The sequence below is a fragment of the Cervus canadensis genome, chromosome X (assembly GCF_019320065.1).
Source record: "Cervus canadensis isolate Bull #8, Minnesota chromosome X, ASM1932006v1, whole genome shotgun sequence".
Lineage (NCBI taxonomy): Eukaryota > Metazoa > Chordata > Mammalia > Artiodactyla > Cervidae > Cervus > Cervus canadensis.
The window spans coordinates 12523347-12546280 of NC_057419.1; the positions used below are offsets into that span (position 1 = coordinate 12523347).

At 39.1% G+C, this 22934-nt stretch overlaps 1 protein-coding gene across 2 annotated transcripts in view; it reads right to left on the minus strand.

The window, feature by feature from the left end:
- Nucleotides 1–21678: 21678 nt before the first annotated feature.
- LOC122435197 (U2 small nuclear ribonucleoprotein auxiliary factor 35 kDa subunit-related protein 2-like) overlaps nt 21679–22934 on the minus strand; it is a 39164-nt gene continuing 37908 nt past the window's right edge. For both annotated transcript variants that reach the window (XM_043459173.1, XM_043459172.1), the window contains one exon: nt 21679–22152. In XM_043459173.1, the coding sequence (XP_043315108.1) occupies nt 21725–22152 (428 nt within the window). In that variant the 3' untranslated portion in view covers nt 21679–21724. The remainder of the gene's footprint in view (nt 22153–22934) is intronic.

Here is a 22934-nt window from a genome sequence, read left to right on the forward strand (position 1 = left end):
CAACCAGTTCATCGTAAAAGAAACCAGCCCTGAATATTCATTGGAAAGTACCGAGGCTGAAACTGAAGCTCCAATACCAATACTTTGGCCACCTGATTCAAAGAAATGACATACTGGAAAAGACCCTAATGCTGGGAAAGATTGAAAGCAGGAGCAGGAGAGGACAACAGAGAATAAGACGGTTGGCATCAGCAGCTTGATGGACATGAGTTTGAGTAAGCTCCAGGACTTGGTGATGGACAGGGAGGCCTGGTGTGCTACAGTCCAGGGTGTCACAAAGAGTCGGACTGAATGACTGAACTGAACTAAAGGGCCCCGTCTACTTTCTGCCTCTTGACTGTTTTGAAACAAAGCAAGAAGATGACTGCAAGATTCTTACTTCTCTGTTCCTAATCACATATCCTAGACTGGGAACATCATCTGTAAAGTCTCTTGGTTCCCTGGCAGGGGAAAGGGGGGCACAGTTCTTGAGGCACTAACTTGCTGTGTTCTCATCTCTGCCGGTTGCACATTAAAGCCATCTTTCTATTCCTCCAAACACTTCCTCTGTACTTTTCATTTACTTTGTTGGGCTAAAAAGCCAAGATTTTGACAATAACACTATGACACACAAACACTTTTTTTGTTTCCTTTGTAGGAACTTAAGTCGCTGCATAAGAGCATTTGACATGAAAAAAATCAACTGTTGAAATGCTATGGGGTGCAATTTTCCCAATCTTATTCTTTACAAGTTACTTGGATGACATAATTCATCCATTCTTCCATCCAAAAAAATATCATATTCTAGGCATTCAGTTCAGTTCAGTTGCTCAGTAACATCCAACTCTTTGTGACCCCATGAACCACAGCATGCCAGGCCTCCCTATCCATCAACAACTCCTGGAGTCCACCCAAACTCACGTCCATTAACTCAGTGATACCATTCAACCATCTCATCTTCTGTTGTCCCATTCTCCTCCTGCTCTCAACCTTTCCCAGCATCAGGGTCTTTTCCAATGAGTTAGCTCTTCTCTTTAGATGGCAAAGTATTGGAGTTTCAGCTTTAACATCAGTCATTCCAATGAGCAACCAGGACTGATCACCTTTAGGATGGACTGGTTGGATCTCCTTGCAGTCCAAGGGACTCTCAAGAGTCTTCTCCAACACCACAGTTCAAAAGCATCAATTTTTCAGCACTCAGCTTTCTTCACAGTCCAACTCTCACATCCATACATGACCACTGGAAAAACCACAGCCTTGACCAGACAGACCTTTGTTGGCAAAGTAATGTCTCTACTTTTCAATATGCTATCTAGGTTGGTCATAACTTTCCTTCCAAGGAGTAAGTGTCTTTTAATTTCACGGCTGCAATCACCATCTGCAGGAAATTTGGAGCCCAGAAAAATAAAGTCTGACACTGTTTCCACTGTCTCCCCATCCACAGGTTCATCTGACCCTGAACCCTGGCTGCTGTGTGGCCAAGCCCATTGTTTTTAATATAAATCTCCAGGATTTGCAACAAAATCGGACTGTTGGGATAAATACTCCTTACAGTAGCAAAACTTCCATGCAAGTAGAAAGTTTATGTTACAGAAACTAACTATTGTCCTGTAAAGTTTGTCTGCTGTGGGTATTGGTGAATACAGAACTCTGCTGTGCTTAGTTCCATATCCTACTTTTCCTAAGCAAATCTGAATCTTCCCCCTTTCCCACTCCCTCCCATGTGGCTCAGACAGTAAAGAAGCCACCTGCAATGCAGGAGACACGGGTTCAATCCCTGCATGGGGAAGTTCCCTTGGGGCAACCCATTCCAGTATTCTTGCCTGGAGAATAGGCAAGACAGAGGAGCCTGGTGGGCTAAAGTCCATAGGGTGGCAAAGAATGGGACACTACTGAGTGACTAACACACCACCCTTCTCCATTCCCCCTCCACTCTTCTTCCCTCTCCATCCCCTTCCACACTTCTCTTCCTGGTTTCTTTGGCACCTTGCAGGTTGCATAATCTTAATATCTAGAAATATGGAGGCTCTTCTTTTCCAAATTCTGCTAACTGCTTTCATTTGTGTCTTCGCTCCTATGCTGTTTACCAACTCTTTCAAAACACACACTGTGCAGCACTTGAAACCAAAAAATATATGCATATTTTCTGCCGCCTAGTCATTTTAAGTGAGATAAAATGAGCATCCTTAAGACAATTTTAATGAAGCTAAATTGTCAAATCATACATTTCCAAGTATCCTGTTAATGATTTTTGGATTGTTCTAATAATTGTTACAATTTCTTTGTGACTCTACAGGTTGAGGACTGATTTCAGTCTACATAGGTTGTAAATCTTTTCTCCCCTTGTTCAAATCTAAGGTAATCTGATTAATACAAATGTCAGGCTCAAGGTTTGCTAAATGATGATATTAAAGTGCTGCAGCTCAATATACCAGCAAATTTGAAAAATCAGCAGTGGACACAGGGCTGGAAAAGGTCAGTTTTCATTCCAATCCCAAAGAAAGGCAATGCCAGAGAATGTTCAAACTACCGCACAATTGCACTCATCTCACACACTAGCAAACTAATGTTCAAACTTCTCCAAGCCAGGCTTCAATAGTACATGAACTGATAACTTTCAGATGTATAACCTGGATTTAGAAAAGGCAGAGGAATCAGAGATCAAATTGCCAACATTCCCTAGGTTATTGAAAATGCAAGAGACTTCCAGAAAAACTACTGCTTTATTGACTATGCCAAAGCCTTTGACTATGTGGATCACAACACACTGTGGGAAATTCTTAAAGAGATGGGAATATCAAATCACCTTATCTGCCTCCTGAGAAATCTACATGCAGGGCAAGAAGCAACAGTTAGACCCAGACATCAAACAAATTGGCCAAGGAGTACATCAAAGCTGTATGTTGTCACTCTGCTTATTTAATTTATAAACAGAGTACATCATGAGAAACTCTGGGCTGGATGAAGCACAAGCTGGAATCAAGACTAACAAGAGAAAATATCAATAACTTTAGATAGGTGGATAACAACACCCTTACTGCAGAAGTGAAGAAGAAATGAACAGCCTCTTGATGAAAGTGAAAGAGGAGAGTGAAAAGCTGGCTTAAAACTCAACATGCAGAAAATGAAGATCATGGCATCCAGTCCCATCACTTTATGGCAAATAGTTGGGAAAAGAGTGGAAACAGTGACAGACTTTACTTTGGGAGGCTCCAGATCACTGCAGAAGGTGACTGCAGCCATGAAATTAAAAGACACTTGCTCCTTGGAAGAAAAGCTATGACCAACCTAGACAGAACATTAAAAAACAAAAACATTACTTTGCCAACAAAGGTCCATCTAGTCAAAGCTATGATTTTTCCAGTAGTCATGTATGGATATGAGAGTTGTACCATAAAGAAAGCTGAGTGGCAAAGAATTAATGCTTTTGAACTTCTTGGGGAAGACTCTTGAGAGTCTCTTGGACTGCAAGGAGATCCAATTAGTCCATCCTAAAAGAAATCAGTCCTGAATATTCATCAGAAGGACTGATGCTCAAGCTGAAGCTCCAATACAGTGGCCACCTGATGTGAAGAGCTGACTCATTTGGCCTTGGAGTACAAAATGAAGCAGGGCAAAGACTAACAGAGTTTTATCAAGAGAACACACTGGTCATAACAAACACCCTCTTCCAACAACACAAGAGAAAACTCTACACAGGGACATCACCAGATGGCCAAAACCGAAACCAGATTGATTACATTCTTTGCAGCCAAAGATGGAGAAGCTCTATACAGTCAGGAAAAACAAGACCAGGAGCTGACTGTGGCTCAGATCATGAACTCCTTATTGCCAAATTCAAACTTAAATTGAAGAAAGTAGGGAATAACACTAGGCCATTCAGGTATGACCTAAATTAAATCCCTTATGATTATACAGGGAGTGACAAACAGATTCAAGGGATTAGATCTGACAGAGTGCCTGAAGAACTATAGCCAGAAGTTCATGACATGGTGCAGGAGGCAGTGATCAAAACCATCCCCAAGAAAAAGAAATGCAAAAAAGCAAAATGGTTGTCTTAGGAAGGCTTACAAATAGCTGAGAAAAGTGAAAGGCAAAGGAGGAAAGGAAAGATATTTCCATCTGAATGCAGAGTTCCAAAGAATAGCAAGCAGAGATAAGAAAGCCTTCCTCAGTGATCAGTGCAAAGAAAGAGAGGAAAACATTAGACTGTTAGAACAAGCAGAAGAGATCAAGAAGAGATGGCAAGAATACACAGAAGAACTCTGCAAAAAAGATCTTAATGACCTAGATAACCATGATGGTATAGTCTCTTACTCAGAGCCAGACATTCTGGAGTGTGAAGTTAAGTGGGCCTTAGAAAGTGTTCCTGCCAATAAACCTAGTGGAGGTGATAGAATCCAGCAGAGTTATTTAAAATCCTAAAAGATGATGCTATTAAAGTGCTGCATGCAATATGTCAGCAAATCTGGAAGATGTAGCAGTGGCCAGGGGAATGGAAAAGATCAGTTCTCATCCCAATTCCCAAAAAGGGGAGTACTAAAGAAGGTTCAAACCACACAACAATTGCACTCATTTCCTATACTAGTAAGATAATGCTCAAAATCCTCGAAGTTAGGCTTCAGCATTATGTTAACTGAGAACATTCAGATGTACAAGCTGGGTTTAGAAAAGGCAGAGGAACCAGAGATCAAATCTCCAACATTTTCTGGGTCACAGAGAAAACAAGGGAATTACATAAAAATATCTGCCTCTGTTTCATTGACTGTGCTAAAGCCTTTGACTGTGTGTGTCATAACAAACAGTGGAAAATTCTTAAAGAGATGGAAATACCAGACCATCTTACCTGTCTCCTGAAAAACCTGTATGTGGGTCAAGAAGCAAAGGTTCAAACCTAACATGGTGTAACAGACTGGTTTTTAATTGAGAATTTACTATGAGAAGGCTTTTTATTGTCACTCTGTTTATTTAAATTATATGCCAAGTACATCATGTGAAATGTGTAAGTCAGTGAGTTATAAACTTGAATCAAGATTGCTGGGAGAAATATCAACAGCTTCGGATATGAAGATGAAACCACTCTAATGATAGAGAGCAAAGATGAACTAACCAGTCTCTTGATGAGAGTGAAGGGGGAAGAGTAAAACAGCTGGCTTAAAACACAACATTCAGAAAACTAAGATTATGGTATCCAGTATCCGGTCCCATCACTTCATGGCAAATAGAAGGGGAAAAAGTGGAAGTTGTGACAGATTTTCTCTTCTTGGGCTCTAATATCACTAAGACAATGACTGCAGCCATGATATTAGAAGACAACTGCTTCTTGAAAGAAAAGCTATGACAAACCTAGACAGTGTGTTAAAAAGCAAAGACATCACTTTGTCAACAACAGTGCATATAGTCAAGGCTACAGTCTTTCCAGCAGATTTGAGAGCTGGAAAATAAAGAAGGCAGAGCACCAAAGAATTGATGCTTTCAAAATGTGGTGTTGGAGAAGACTCTTAAAAGTCCCTTGCATAGTAAGGAGATCAATCCAGTCATCTTAAAGGAAATAAACCCAGAATAATCTTTGGAAGGACTGATGCTGAAGCTGAAGCTCCAATAATTTGGCTATCTGATGCAAACAGCTGACTCACTGGAAAAGACACTGATGCTGGGAAAGATTGAAGGTAGAAGGAGAAGAGTGGGACAGAAGATAAGATGGTTGAATGGCATCACTGTTTCAATGGACATGAGATGGTGAGGAATAGAGAAGCCTGGAGTGCTGCAGTCCATGGGGTCACAAAGACAGGACTTGGCAACAACAAAACCAATGAGCAGGGATTTTCTTTAAGAATGATCTTCAGAATTGATTAATGTCAATTTCTTGTTTAAATACAGTAAGATAGATTACTGGATATAAACCCTTGCCTAAAATTAAAACTGAAATCAGATTGATTGTATTCTTGGCTGCCAAAGATGTACAAAAACAAGACCTGGAGCGTCAGGTATGAACAAAATCAAATCCCTTATACAGTAGAGGTGACAAGTATATTTGAAGTATTAGATCTGATAAACAGAGCACCTGAAGGACTATGGAAAGAGGTTCAAAATATTGTACAAAAGGCAGTGAACAAAACCATGCCAAAAGGGAAAAAAATGCAAGAAAGAAATGTGGTTGTCTAAGCAGGCCTTACAAACAGCTGAGGAAAGAAGAGAATCTAAAGGCAAGTAAGATAGGGAAAGATACACATAACTGATTGCAGAGTTCCAGAAAATAGCAAGGAGAGATAAGAAAGCCTTTTTAAAATGAACACTACAAAGATAGATGAAAACCGTGGAACAGGAAAGACTAGAGGTCTATTCAAGAAGCTTTAGAGATAGCAAGGGAGTATTTCATGCAAAGATGAGCAGAATAAACTACAGAAACAACAAGGACCTAACAGAAGCAGGAGATTCCTAGAGGTGGCAAGAATACACAGAGTAACTATACAAGAAAAGTATTAATGATCTGATAACTATATGTTACTCCCCTATAGCCAGATCTTCTGGAATGTGAAGTCATGTGGGCCTTAGGTAGCATTACTATGAACAAAGCTAGTGGAATTCAAGCTTAGCTATTTCAAATCCTAAAAGATACTGCTGTTAAAGTACTGTACTCAGCATACTAGCAAATTTGGAAAATTAAGCAGTGACCAGACTGGAAAATATGCATTTTCATCCCAATCCCAAAGAAAGGGAATCCCAAAGAATGTTCAAACTACTGCACAATTGCACTCATCTCACATGCTAGTAAAGCAATGCTCAAAATTCTCCAAGCCAGGCTTCAGCAATACATGAACTGAGAACTTCCAGATGTTCAAGCTGGTTTTACAAAAGGCAAAGGAGTCAGAGATCAAATTGCCAACGTCTGCTGGATCATCAAAAAAAGCAAGTGAGTTCCAGAAAAACATATATTTTTGCTTTATTGACTATGCCAAATCAAAGCCTTTGACTCTGTGGATCACAATAAACTGTGGAAAATTCTGAAAGAGACGGGAATACCAGACCACATGACCTGCCTCTTGAGAAATCTGTATGCAGGTCAGGAAGCAACAGTTAGAACTGGACATGGAATAACAGACTGGTTCCAAATAGGAAAAGGAGTATGTCAAGGCTGTATATTGTCACCCTGCTTATTTAACTTATATGCAGAGTACATCATGAGAAACGCTGGGCTGGAGGGACCACAAGCTGGAATCAAGATTGCCAGGAGAAATATCAATAACCTCAGATATGCAGATGACACCACCCTTATGGCAGAAAGTTAAGAAGAACTAAAAAGCCTCTTTTAGTAGGCTTTAGTGTGGTACTTTGAACTAAAAAGCCTCACTGACAGTGAAAGAGGAGAGTGAAAAAATTGGCTTAAAGCTCAACATTCACAAAACTAAGATCATGTTATTTGGTCCCATTACCTCAGAGCAAATAGATGGGGAAACAGTGGAAACAGTGTCTGACTTTATTTTGGGGGGCTCCAAAACCACTGCAGATGATGAATGCAGTCATGAAATTAAAAGATGCTTACTACTTGGAAGAAAAGTTATGACCAACCTAGACAGCATATTAAAAAGCAGAGTCATTACTTTGCCAACGAAGGTCTGTCTAGTCAAGGCTATGGTTTTTCCAGTGGTCATGTATGGATGTGAGACTTGGACTATAAAGAAAGCTGAGTGCAGAAGAATTGATGCTTTTGAACCGTGGTGTTGGAGAAGACTCTTGAGAGCCCCTTGGACTGCAAAGAGATCCTAGAGGATGTATGGAAAGAGTCCATCCTAAAGGAGATCAGTCCTGGTTGTTCATTGGAAGGACTGATGTTGAAGTTGAAACTCCAATACATTGACCACCTATTGTGAAGTACTGACTCATTAGAGAAGATGCTGATGCTGGGACAGACTGAAGGCAGGAGGAGAAGGGGATGACAGAGGATGACATGTTTGGATGGCATCACCAACTCCATGGACATGAGTTTGGGTAAACTCTGGGAGTTGGTGATGGACAGGGAGGCCTGGCATACTGCAGTCCATGGGGTCGCAAAAAGTCGGAGACAACTGAGTGACTGAACTGAAAGAATGCTCAAACTACTGTACAGTTGTTTTCATTTTTATGTTAGCAAGATAATGCTCAAAACCCTTCAAGCTAGGCTTTGACAGTAAGTGAACTTAGAATTTCCAGATGTACAAGTTGAATTTAGAAAAGGCAGAAGAACCAGAGGTCAAATTTTCAACATCCATTGTATAATCAAAAAAAAAGCAAGAGAATTCCAGGAAAATATCTACTTTGTTGACTACACTAAAGCATTAGATTGTATGAGTCACAACTAACTATGGGAAATTCTTAAAGAGATGGGAATACCAGACACCTAATCTACCTCCTGAGAAACCTACATGCAGGTCAAGAAGCAATACTTAAAACTGGACATGGAACAGGAGACTGGTTCAGAATTGGAAAAAGAGTACTTCAAGGCTGTGTATTGTCACCCTGCTTATTTAACTTATATGTAGAGTATATCGTCAGAAATGTCAGGGTGGATAAATAGCAGCTGGTATTAAGATTGCAGGAGAATACCAATAACCTCAGATATGCAGATGACACCACCATAATGGCAGAAAGCAAAGAGGAAGCAAAGAGTCTCTTGGTGAAGGTGAAAGAGGACAGTGAAAAAGCTGGCTTCAAGCCCAATAGTTAAATTTAGATCATGGCATCTGGTCCCATCAATTCATAGCAAAAAATGGGAAAAAAGTGAAACAGTGACAGATTTCATATTCTTGGGCTCCAAAATCACTGCGGATGGTGACAACACCCATGAAATTAAAAGACAATTTCTCCTTGAGAGAAAAGCTATGACAAAACTAGACAGCATACTAAAAAGCAGAGACATCACTTCAGCAACAAATGCCCATATATTCAAAAGTATGGTTTTTCCAGTAGTCATGTATGGATGTGAGAATTGGACAATAAAGGCTGAGTGCAGAAGAACTGATGCTTTTGAACTGTGGTGTTGAAGAAGACTCTTGAAGTCCTTTGGGCAGCAAGGAGATCAAACCAGTCACTCCTAAAGGAAATTAACCCCACATTCTGTTTGGAATACTGAATATTTGAATACTGAGTGCTTCCCTGGTGGCTCAGATGGTAAAACGTCTGCCTGCAATGTGGGAGACCTGGGTTTGATCCCTGGGTTGGGACGATCACCTGGCGAAGGATATGGCAACCCACTCCAGTATTCTTGCCTGGGAAATCCCATGGACAGAGGAGCCTGGTGGGCTACAGTCCATGGATCACAAAGAGTTGGACATGACTGAGTGACTTCAGTTTAGTTTCTACTGACTGGAAAGACAGATGGTAAAGTTAAAACACCAATTATTTTGGCCACCTAATATGAAGAAACAACTCATTAGAAAAGACCCTGATGTTGGCAAAGACTGAAGGCAGGAGGTGAAGGGATCAACAGAGGGTGAGATGGTTGGACGGCATCACTGACAAAGGATGTGAGTTTGAGCAAACTCCAGGAGACAGTGAAGGACAGGAAAGCCTGGTGTCTGCAGTCCAAGGTATCACAGAGTTAGAGACAACTAAGTGTCTGAACAGCAACAACAAATAATTCAGAATTTCTTAATTTCAATAATTACATTATTTGGCATTCTCCCCCACTTTTTAAATTTTTTTTCCTTTTCCACTTTTTCTTTTTTGGGGGGGGGGTATTTTTCCACTTTTCCTTGGGAGAGATTTCCTCTGTGATCTACAAATGGAAGATTTTAATTTACTTTAGGCTATAATAATTTTCATAAAGGGACTGAATTTCTTTAATTTTTGTAATAAGATTGTCATGAGTGTAATCCTTATGAATGGGTGTGATGAACTATTCCATTTAAGTTTCTGTTAAACTCCATATTCATCAGATAATTTATGCTGAAAATCTTTCAGAGTATTAATAAATACAGTCCTTTAGGATTTTATAGGATGTAGAAATATTGCTTAGAATAATGACTATTACCATTACATACAATAAAGTAGAATTATAAGAGGTGATTCTCATCTCCTGGGCATTCTTTTAAAGGTAAGTAATATTTAATCTTATAAGAAACCTGAAATTTTAAGTTTTTGTTTCACTGTGAATAAAATGTTGTAGAAATCTTTGTATCAGTTTATATTATTTCCATGTTATGAACACTTCAATATCCTTGAGTACTATGAAACACATATAACAGAAAATAAAGACCTGATATATTTATTAAAAAAAAAAAAACCACAAAAACCTTTTCAGCTTGGTGAAAAACCAGGAAACTTACAGTTGTTTATTTTCCAGTCTGCAGCTTTAATCCCATTAAACAAATTTTGTTCTCTGTGTGATTTATTTTTGGCCACCCCTGTGGCATGACAAACTTCCCAGAGCAAAGACAGAAATCTGCTTCCCTGCAGTTGACCATCAAGGGAGTCCTATAAATGATGATACAGCTTAATCCTCCCACTTTAAAAAAATTAGATCTATGAACCTTTGAGTAATATTTCATCTTAAGTACATGTATCTTTTAAGAAGCAGCAGCATTAATTTTATCATCAATGAAGTATGATTAATCTTATTAAGCATAAAACCTGCAGTTGTTAAAATGTTTACTAAAGAAAATAAAGCTGAAATAAGACCTTAGCGGAAGCGGTGTTGTTATCAGCCAAGTGGTTTTGTCTAAACATGTTGATACATTCAAGAAAATTAAAACATAGTATGACTATGTTCTGTATATGTGTTGTCATGAATAGCCTACTTTTGTCACTGAAGTGTATGTGGAAATAATATATACGTAAAATCAATTTGTACCATTATGTAACCTTTAAGGTTGAACAGTTAAGGAATTGAAAAATTATGAATGTCTGTTATTGAGTCATGTTTGTGCTATAAATCTAATATCAATGTCTCTTTAAGATGTGACAACTATGTGAGAAAAATACTTTGTACATTATTTGTTGTTTAGTAAGTGATTCTTTAGAGGTGTTAGTGCTCATTTTAATTGTTAAAAAACTTCATCAGTTTAAACCTAAATATTTTTTCTTGGTTTGGTAATGTGTTATGATTTGGTAATATGCTTTCAGTATATTTCAGTTTTATTGTATTTTATGCTTTGCTAAATTTTTGTTTTATAAAATATTGAAGCTTTTTAAAGTATATACTTAAAATTTTTTTTTCAGCATTTACTTTTTGTTGTGCTGATTCTTGGCTACTATGCATGGGCTGTCTCTAGTTGCAGCAGGCAGAGGCTACTCTTCACTGCAGTACACAGGCTTCTATTGTGGTGGCTTTTCTTATTGTGGAGCTCCATATCTAGGGCTCACAGGATTTCAGTGATTTCATCATATGGGCTCAGTAGCTGGGGCACACAGGCTTAATTGCCCTGAGGCATGTGGGATCATCTCAGATCAGGGATTGAACCTGTCTCCTGCATCAGCAGGCAGATTCTTATCCACTGGACCACCAAGGAAGTCCAAAAGTTGTATGTGTACTTTATAATGAAGCATGAATCATATTTTATTATGAATGGAAAAGTACTATATGATCCATGTTTATGTCTAGACTTTAAACTTAAGTCTGAATTAAATAAATTAACATCAAAAAGAAAAATCAAAGATGCTCAAAGTAGTTTACTGTCAAAATATGTCCAGTGTCCAATCCCAATGTTAAGGAGATGTTATTTCCATTGTTACTGTTCTCATTTTAATGAAGCATTTGAACAGGGCTAGCAAGTGAGAAATTTAACATTATTTTATCTTAGATACCAGCATGAGGTAAGAATTACCTTTTTTTCCAAAGAATGAAACAGATGATAAAGCTAAAGCATTTATTTTAAACACTGTAATCTCCATACACAGTTAAACAAAAAGTTCTAAAAATTTATAGTTTGCTGTGATTTGGGGGCTTCCCAGGTGGCTCAGATGGTAGAGTCTGGCTGCAGTGCAGGAGACCCAGGTGACTTGGGTTCAATCCTGGGTCAGGAAGATCCCCTGGAAAACGGAATGACTACCCACTCCACTGTTCTTGCTTGGAGAATCTCATGGACAAAGAAACCCAGTGGGCTGTATATAGTCAATGGGGTCACAAAAAGTTGGACATGACTGAGCACACACATGTCTGCAGGTACTGTAATTTTTATTTCCATTTTTTTATGCTATATCATGATTAGGAGGCAAAGTAACTTTTTACTTATTTACTAATTTACTTATTTACTAAAGATATTTACTAATATCTTTCCATTAAAATACAGTATGCTACTGTAGAAAGTTTTTTAAAAGTCCGTTTTTTTTTTTTTTTCAGGATGTTTCTGCTGTTTTGCCTCCTTTGAATTTTAAGAATAGGTATCAGTATCACACAGGGTTTTCTGTCCTAGAGCATCCTGTGTGTTGCCTTTAAGTTTCACTTTGAAGGGTGAGGATGCTGACTGTTTCCAAAGGCTTCCTTCTGTGGATAGTTTAAAAAACTATGGATAGAGTAAAAAAAGTAACTGTGGATAGAGTAAAAAAAGTAACAAGAATAGATATTTTTAAGTGTGTGTCTAGCAAGGAGCACGAGCAATTGCATTTGAAGAATTTTGGACATGGAAACTCTAATTCTTCTGCTTTCTATTTGTGAAAGAGGATTTGAAATTTTAACACTGTATCTTTCCTATATGTAAACTAGTAACAGTGATTTCATAAATGGCCAGTAAGTTTGCAATAGATCTGATGTTTGTGTTTTACAAACAGTGGAAAGGAATGCTGAAAATAGTACTTGTCTGATCTCAGATGTCTTAGGCTCCAAACTCTACATAACCACTTGGTATCACTCATTGAATGCTCTGGTAATGTTGAAATTTTCTCTTTAAACAGGTTTTTTCTTTGTCTAAAACACACGCCTTTCAGTGTCAATTTCATCTTCTCCAGCCTCCCCATGTGCTTACCAGAGTGTCACATTTTCCTTCCAGAGGAAGCTGAAGCACTGTATCAAGTTCTTGAAGAAATTAGGCTTAACTCTCCTCCCCTGTTGATGACTTCTTATGGCATTTTACACACTAGTAGTGTTAAATGATGTCATTATTACTGTTTAATATTATCACTTCAAACTTTGGTTAACCAAGTGACTTAACCAAGGGACTTAAAGACCCTTTATGGATATTTTAGTCTGAGAGTTCTCTTAAAGTGATACTTCTGTATGTAATTTTTGTTTTGCCCAATGTCCGAATCCCGTGCGGGAAGAGAGAAGGCTTCCAAGACAATGCAATTCGCAAAAAGGGAAGTTTATTACTGACTCGAGCCAGGGCTTCTGCCGCATCCAACGCAGTGGTGCAGGGTCAGAGAGCCCCGAGCCCCAGCTGTAACATAAATTTATAGGGTGAACATAAGCAGTTGGTAGCTGGCTTAAGCGGATTGGTTACATGTTTGCAAAGCAATTTTATTGGTACAAAACTTTCCCGGGCTTTTGTTCAAACTTAGGCATTCGCTGGCTTTTCCGCTTTCCCTCACGTTCCCTTTGTTCCCTTTTGGGTGCCTGTTGATTGGCTGGCTCCAGGCGGCCTGACTGGGGTGGGGAATCTTACCATTTTAGGGGAAACCGAAACTTAGGTCCAGGCCGCCTGTTAGCCCTGGCAGCCTCACATTCCCCCCTGTCTTTGTTTCTATGGAAGGCCCAGTCATGGGTCTTCTAGATCATCTGTGGGGACAGTCGAATATTGAGATCTGAGTAACATTAGGTGGACGGACAGGCAGTGTGTTTTCCCTAACAACTCCCCCTTGAAAGACTTCATACTCAAGATGCTTTTTGGGAATTGGGGCGGAGGTCTCTTTCTTCTGTAACTTTTTCCAGCTGTGCCTGGGCATAGGCCTACCTAGCAGAGCAGAAGTCTCTCTATACCTGACCTAAGTTGGGGTGTTTTATATCTGAAACCAGCTTTTACTCTTGTAATAACAGCAACTTAGTTTGAAACTGTTGGCGCCTCTCAGAGGTAAAATAGACAGGGGCCAAACAAGAGACCTAACAGGATGGTCATCACTGGTCCCCAGAAACAGGAGGCACCGCTGGGATGATCGGCTGGTGGTCAAGCAACAGAGCTGTGTTCTAGGAATCTTATGTTTAGTCTGAAGTTACCATCTTCCACCTGAGTGGGGGCTCTAGTTCTGTAGAAGAACTCAAAAGACATTGTTATGCATATTTCTTTGAGTAGGAACCAGGACCCGTCTCAGTGCTGTACCACCATTTGATTGTTTCCCCTCTGTTTCTGTATTTTTTCCTTCTCTGATTGGCAGTTGTTTGAATCTACCCTTTGGAAGTCAGGGAAGGTCAAGGAGGCTGAATAAAGCCTATATTTTACAGTACAGCAGATCTGTACTCCAGAGTCGCCGCCCCGCAGAGTCCTGTCCAGTTTTAATTTAGGGAACAGGGCAACTATGACTGTGATAACTTTTTGTCAAAATGGGGCATAAGACCGCCTCAGCTTGGAGAAGAGGCACTGAATTGGAAGTATTCCTGAGTTCCAAGTCTTAGATCTGAGCCTTGTATGATTAAAATCTCAATCCCTTGGTCTGCCATTTTGTTGTAACATACCCAGTTAGTAGTAGCTGGAGAAGGTATAACTGGAGTTTTAATAGACAAAGTAAATCTCTTTCCTTTAGAAGAATAGGCCTGAAACCCAGTCTGGACCTGGCACTTCAGGGAAACTTGTAGCCAGGTGGCCAGTTGCCTAGCTTTATAAAAAGTAAGGTAGAAGTTACTAGCTTCCAGCAGACATTGTTTTGAGAGTGGTGGCATCTAAGCCTGACACGACTCAGAAAACTCAAGTGTTTAGCAATACAATGTCTAACCTGAAATTACACCCATAGTAACACCTGGTTATTTCCCAGGATGTCTGAACCATAGCTGAGTACTCTATTTTGACTTTTAATTGTAAAATTTTCTTTTTAAGAGCCAAAGCAGATGGCACCATTAATGATGTCAGTGTTTCTCTAGGTATGAGAAGATGCAAGAATTGGGACTCATAAAATCTCCTGAAAAGATCTAACTATCTGAAGGCCTGTTCTGCCAGTTTTTCCCAGAGCACGGAATGCCTCATTTTTTATCTTCACCCTGAACTCCTTTCAGGGCCGTTGAAAGTCAGCAGTTGCAGTGGCCATGATATAATCGCTGTAGATGTAGATGGCAAGTGTCAATCTTTAGTTGGCAGAGCCCCTTTTTGTTCATAAACTTGACCACAACTTTGAGGGGGGTGTTTTATGACCATTTTATCCCATGGTGCTGAGAATGTCCATTCTCAGGTTTGGCAAAGATTTTGTCAACCGGCCACTCAATGTGCTGTTACTGGACTAGGCCATAAAACAGTATCTAAAATTCTCTGGACCACCTGTCTTACTAGCCTCTTGGTCCAGGAAAACATTTCCTCTTGTTGCTTTTTCTCATAGCTAGAGTTACACTGTCATTATCATCGATCTCATAGGGAACTATATATTATTTTATCAGAGGCCTCAGTCACACATTTGGCACTGTAAGAAATAGCAATTTTGTAAAACAGGTGAAATACAAAGAACATAACCATCAGTATTAGTAAAGTCACAAGTAAGACCTAAGAGCTTCCATTAGATGTAGCCCAGTATATCCCAGGTCGTCTGACTTAGTCTACTCTGTACCAATCTTTATCTTTCAGGGAAATTACACATTTGCACCACCATCTAGAAGGCACACAGCCCAGTTTTCTAGTGTTATTAGACTGATTATCTTTAGTATGATTTAATTGTTTTTAACAGAGGAGACTTTAAACCTAAATTACCATAGCCTGGTGTTATCCATATAAATCTATCTCATAATTGTGATTTTTTTTTTTTTGCTAAAACTTTTCTTGTTGTTCTGATTGAGCTTGAGGAATAGAAAAAGGCTCAAATTTATAGCCAGAGTCAGAGTAGGCATTATTAATTGGCCCAGTGAGGGGATCCTGTCTGGTAGTATCATAGTGACCTGAATATGACTAAAATTTTTTAAGTAAATTTCCTCAGGGCCAACCAGTTAGAATCTTGTAGTAGAGAAATTTACCAAGGTAACCCAGAACTAGATACAGGTAATTGGCCACAGACCCAACAATTGGATTGATTTCTAAAACTGGCATAGAATCAGGCCTATGATAGAAAAGCATTTGATTTATATACAAAGGTCTAAGAAGTCAAGAGAACACTATAAACAATCATACGAATCAGGTCCAACATCTTGGACAAGCTGTCTACCTCTGATGTCGTCATCTTCTCATCCTGGTGTAGTGTAGTTTCTCTTGTTTGAGCATCATTTTAAGGTGAGATCAGGTCAGCTGTCTTCTCTATATACCAATCCAGTGTAGGGGCCTTTGGAAGTGGGAATTAATCTAAGAGTTAATTTCCCTTCAGTTTCATTGTGCATGAGCTAGTTAAGAGTACCTGATAAAAAGTCGTTCCATCCAGGTTGGAGACAGTCTCTTAAATTATGTATTTTTCCAGTCCTGGTTGCAGGTCATGAGGCATCTGATCTTCATCCAAAGATAGATTACTGAGATAAGCTTCAGAAACAAACTTTCACATTAATATCACATAACAGAATTGATCATAGACTTTTTATTTTGCTGAAACACTTATAGAATCTCAGACTGAACTTTTAATATAAAACAGGGCTGGAAAACTCACACCAAAGGCTTATCACAGATTTTGCCTAACAAATCTAGGTGAACTCTTTTCTTTTAAGGTCTCAAAAATTCCTTGAGATTTTTGTACCTGTTAGTGAGATAACCTTTTTAGCTCATTTGATAAACTTACTGGAAACTTAAGAGTTTCAAATTTCTGGACGAGTCAGAGAGAGAGAAAATATAATTGTTTTGTTTATAACGTGTAATTTTACCAAATTATTTTTATAATTAGTTTAAGAGGAAGGTTTTCTCTACTCCCGGAAAACACATGATTTAAACCTGTAATTTCTCAGATAGAAACCATAAAAGTTATAAGCATATTCGCTGGTTCATTCATTCCTTTGTTAACTTTTGTGAAGTCATCAGGTTTTTCATCAGAATACCAAGACATATCAAAATGTTAAGAACTCTATATAATTTCTAGGATATCTGTATTGGTAATTTTTCATACATTATAACATGAGTGGATTTATTACTCATTTGATAATCTTTTTCATGTAATTTAACCAACCAAATAAACAGTTTAATATCTCTCTTTGGGATGTTTCAAGGGCCCTCTGAAAACACCCCAAAGTTAGCTAGATGTCAAAGGAACTTCAAAAGAATTCGATTCAGGAAGTTTTATTGAAAAGATCAACTAAAGGCTTTAGAACATTTGGTCAGATTTAGTCAATGTTGATGGGTGTATCATTTAGCTTGTTGATATGTCACAATGGGCACAAATACCAAGCCTCAAGGTCTAGTGAAAGTCAGCTCCGCCATCTTGGACCTAATTGGCTCTAACCAGTTTTCTTATGACCATGACATTTTTAACAAAATCTATTTATTTAACTAATTGTAATCTAATTTTAGAAAATCTTGATCATGCATAACTCTTTTTAGTATTTTTTCATACTTTTTTTTTTTTACTGAAAGCACACTTCTTGCTTTTTTTTTTAGCAACCAAGAGCTAACTTTTACATTAGCATTTTATAGATTGGTGAGCATAAATACCCGTGATAATTTTTAAAACCCTTGTTTTCTTAAAACATTTTAGGATGGCATCAAACATTATTCATTTATAGTCCCAAATCTCTTTAGTTTTTCTGTAAAAGGAAATCAGTATTTAGTAGTAAATGTTTCAAAATCTTATTTCATTTGGAAATGACCTAATTATTTAATAGACTTCCAATACTTAGTATAGCACAACCCTTAGAAATTCAAGTTACACCAATCTGGAGAGACTATTTTAAACAGATATTCTTAGAGAATAATTATTTTTAATAGAGTTTATATACAAACTCATACCTCATTTACATTTTTTAGAAGTTTTTTTTACTCGAGGTAATTTCCTTGTCAACAAACATGTAACAGACATAATATTTAACTTATATTAAACCTAGGCACAATGAAAACATTTCACTTGATGTTAATTACTCTAAGACATGTCTATATTAGATAGGTCAACAAACATTAATATCAGGTATTTAATACTGAATATTTCCCAGTTCACTAAACCTGGAATTTATTGTTTAATTTAGAATTATTTGATTTGTAAGCGCTTACCCCTTCTTAAGCCAATTAAATACAGCTCATTTACAAATTAACCTAAAAATATTTTCCAGAGATAAAGACATACCAAAACATATTCAGACAGACACAGTGCAAGATCTATCTTCATTTTCTAAGTTTGGTCATGAATTAGATATTACAATATAAAATTTAAATAAATAACATTTTTAAAGGCTTCTTTTTTTTCCTTTTCTTCTCAGTCTCAGGAGTTAAAGATGGTCTAGATGAGTGTTCTTGAGAGCCCTGGTCTCAAGGCACAGGGAAAGAAAATCAAGTTTTAACAAAACGGCAGCAGGTCTAAATGGTGGCCAGACAAAGCAAAATAGTCGTCACAAATCACAACACAGAACAGAGTTAAAACACACATATAAACCTGGCAGTTCTCATCAGACACTCCCTTAAATACAAGAATACAGTCTCTCAGAAAACCTTCTATAGAGACACAAAACTTCAGATGTCTTCAAAGATTTCAAAAGGAGGAAAAGAAGCCAGGTTGAAAGAAGGAGGAGGAGGACCGGAGACAATGCCGGCACACACACAAACACGGAGAGCTGAAGACAAACATATGGACAGACAAACGTCGGCTGATAACATAGCGCTGGGTTTTTGGGCCCCCTGAATTCTCTTGCCTCCCGGTAGCAGGTTCACCTTACCGAATGGCATCCACTGTTCACCAGACTTGGGGTCAGGAGAGGAACTTTCCTTCCCGCAGAATCGTCTGCCTTCCAGCGCGTCTGCTGGCCTCGGCCTTACGCCGGCTGGAACGTTTAATCCGTTCCCCCCTTCACAGAAAGCTTTCTTCTGCGCCAGATACCTTCTTGCTTCCCAGCAGGGCCTCGGATTTACACTGGACTTTCCTGTCCTGCCTGAGCACCGGTGTTATTATTTATCCTTCCCCTCTGTCCTGTAAGTGTTCTCTTCTCCCGGTCAAGGGATCCCAGACGAGACCCCAAATGTTTTGCCCGATGTTCGAACCCCCGAGCAGGAAGAGAGAAGGCTTCCAAGACAATGCAATTCGCAAAAAGGGAAGTTTATTACTGACTCGAGCCAGGTCTTCTGCCGCATCCAACGCAGTGGTGCAGGGTCAGAGAGCCCCGAGCCCCAGCTGTTACATAAATTTATAGGGTGAACATAAGCAGTTGGTAGCTGGCTTAAGCAGATTGGTTACATGTTTGCAAAGCAATTTTATTGGTACAAAACTTTCCCGGGCTTTTGTTCAAACTTAGGCATTCGCCAGCTTTTCCGCTTTCCCTCACGTTCCCTTTGTTCCCTTTTGGGTGCCTGTTGATTGGCTGGCTCCAGGCGGCCTGACTGGGGTGGGGAATCTTACCATTTTAGGGGAAACCGAAACTTAGGTCTGGGCCACCTGTTAGCCCTGGCAGCCTCACAGAAGCCAGCACCTGGAAACACTGAATATACACACAGCACAAACCTCACTGTGTATTTTGTTAGAATAAAAATACTTGCGGAAAGTGCTGGTTTTTTAAAAAGCAGCAGTGATCTGGGTTTTGTTTTGGGGGTTTTTTTGTTTTGCAATTTCATTCCATTCTTGACAAAAGCTTCTATTTAAGTAGTTTATTATGAAAAGCTGTCAACATTAACTTAAAGGAAGGGGTGCGGAGGTATGTAAATTGTCCGCTAAAAAATTAAAACACTGAATATGAAAAAAATATAAATTGATTCCTCCCACCCACTTTTCCACTTCAGCAATTTTTTCTAGTTTAAGTGCTAGCACAATCACTTAAATGAACTATATTTGCAAAAATTACTGCCTCAATTGTATAAAACCAAAACCTAGGTATTCATGATACCTATTAGTACAGGTATTTAAAAGTATAAAATATTGCATACTGAGATATGTAAGGAAGAAAGATCATTATATTAAGTTAAAATCCCACGGAAAATTTTAAGATTACAGAGCCCATGAACTCTTCATTGAAAACAGCCATTAGGGCCATTTGCAAATGGAATTTCTAACTTATAAATGGTTATTATAAGTGAGGTAATTTACAATTAACATTTTCAAGATAACATGCCCACTATTTCTTTTAAATATAGTTCCTTCCAAGTACACTCCCTCAAGGCCGCTCGCTGCCCTATATAACCACCTGTATCTGAGGGTATGCACTGTAATTAAGAGAGCCGGTCACTAAGGCGCCATGAGGCCTGTGCAGGGAAAAACAGGAAAAAAAGATTCCTGCGGCCAACCAGTGACTAATCTTTTGACAATTCCTTGAATAAGGAAGGCTCTCTTTAGGATGGCTCAGCTGTGACTCCTAGGCTCTTGTAAATCAATCTAGACCGAGAGAAGAAAGATGAAAAGTAGCAGAGAAGACAAGTTGAGGAATCTGCCTGGGAGGCAGAGGCCACAGAGGAGTGGGTTGTGTTTTGTTTGAACCAGTATGTGCCTCATGTAACAGGAAACTGTCCTGCTGGGTGTGAATGCTATAGGAGTGTGGTTTGTTTTGCAATCTGCTTATCCTTTCATGGGATTCCTCAAGAGGCAGGTGTCCTAATGGCTTTTTAAGTGCCTGAGCTGTGCTTGCACAACTTTAACTGGCCCGATCCCCAGTTTAAGGAAGAAGAGGAAAAAAGAGGAAAGGAGAGGCCTCATCAGCTTGGGTGGCAACTACTACAGTGCAATGGACTATGGCACCTTTGGAACACAGCAGAGAGTAACCTTGGCCAAAGATCAACTGCTTCCACAGGCACTTGTTCACCACAGTTCAAGGAAAAAGAAATTACAGAAGAGAGTGGAGGGGAGGGGAAGAAGCACCTGCAGGCTCCCTGTTGTGGGCTGTGTGTGGGTTGGAAAAGAAATCTCCACTGGAAAGGATGCAGAATGAAAGAAAAATAGAGTTCACTAAATCACTAAAGCATTTGCTCCTAGGAAGGAAAGCTAGGACAAACCTAGACAGTGTATTAAAAAGCAGAGCTATTACTTTGCCAACAGAGATCTATAGTCAAAGCTATGGTTTTCCCAGTAGTCATGTATGGATGAAAGATCTGGAACATAAAGACAGTTGAGCAAAAAAAAATTTTTAATTAGAAACAAAAAGAAGGCTGAGCACCAAAGAATTGATGCTTTCAAAATGCGATGTTGGAAATGACTCTTGGGAGTCCCTTGGAGAGCAAGGAGATCAAACAAGTCAATCCTAAAGGAAATCTGTCCTGAATATTCATTGGAAGGACTAATACTGAAGCTGAAACTGCAATACTTTGGCCACCTGATGCGAAGAACTGACTCAATGGAAAAGACCTGGAAGGCAGGAGAAGGTGATGACAGAGAATGAGATGGTTGGATGGCACCACCGATTCAATGGATATGAGTTTGAATAAGCTCCAGGAAACAGTGAAGGACAGATAGGGAAGCCTGGAGTGCTGCAATCCAGGGGGGGTCACAGAGAGTCGGACATGAAGAGCAACTAAACAACATAATAAGGTATACAATCACTGAAGAACACAGTGACAAAGTAAGTTAAAGTGATAAACGAAGTTTATTTGGACTTGGGGCTCTGAAAAGTTCAGTCTCTGCTCTCCGACCTCCTCCCACCACGGCTCATGGACCTGGAGGAGTTCTGGCTGCTGCTCCTGCTGCTGTGGTCCCTTCTTCTTCCACTGCTTCGGGAACTGTGCCTTCCCCAGCTTCTAGACCCATGTTTGTGAGATTTCTCGCCCTCGTGACTGCTCCTCCTCTTCCTATCAGCGTCCTCTCTCCTCTTGTAGGAGTGGGCCCGCACAGGGCTCCTCCTCCTCCTTTGCCAGTTATAGTAGTCTTCACGGTGGTCCAGCCTCACCCTCCTCCCTGAGCTCTTCCCAAAGGAGGAGCCAGTCCAAACTGGAGATAGGTAGATGTCTCCATCTGCTTCGCAAAACTCATTGTTTGGATTTCTGAACACGTGAAGAAAGTTGCAGTGTTTCCCTCTAGGACACTGCTGTATTTCAAATAAACCTGCAATGGCACAGTGAGGAAACACCATTTATTGCTGGCACTTCATCCTTTTCACAAGGTACAGGGCTGGTGTACCAGTGTAATAAGACTGTTTTCTCCCACATATTTAAAATGGCTTGTGCAAACTGATTTCACAGTTCAGGCTCACAGATTTCAAAAACATTCAAATGTTCTAACAAACTGGCATTACAAAAGCTAAAGTTTCACAACTTAGTAAGAACATCCCATTTCCCCACTGGATTACACAACCAAACAAATTGTGACCACAGTTTTCTAGGGTTTCACCATCCCACATACTGACAATGAAGATCCCAATTGTGAAGAACACACTCCTTGGAGTCTAGGTGGTAGTGTGATTTGAGAGCAGAGTGGTACTAAGATAATTACTAGTATTGTACTAGGTACAATAACATACATTTTCCTTGTATTTTAAAATAAGATGATAAATATTAACATACTAGTTTCAAATTTACCAAGGTCTCTTAATACGAAACATTCTTGTCAAACTGAAATCTATTTTAATAATCCCAGTGGGGTTTTTGAACTTAGTAAAACAGCAGTAAATTCCTCAAATATGTAAAATAGTTAAAAGTGAAACAGATACCATCCTCCTAGACACTATATACAAAAGCTAACTTAGACAAACCCTAGACTTAAACTATAAAATTCTTTAAAAATAGATGAAGTAAATTTCATCAAAATTAAGAACTGTGTCTCAAAGTACACCAGCAAAAAAGTGTGCTATAAAATTTGTTTGCACAGCATACACATGTAATACAGGG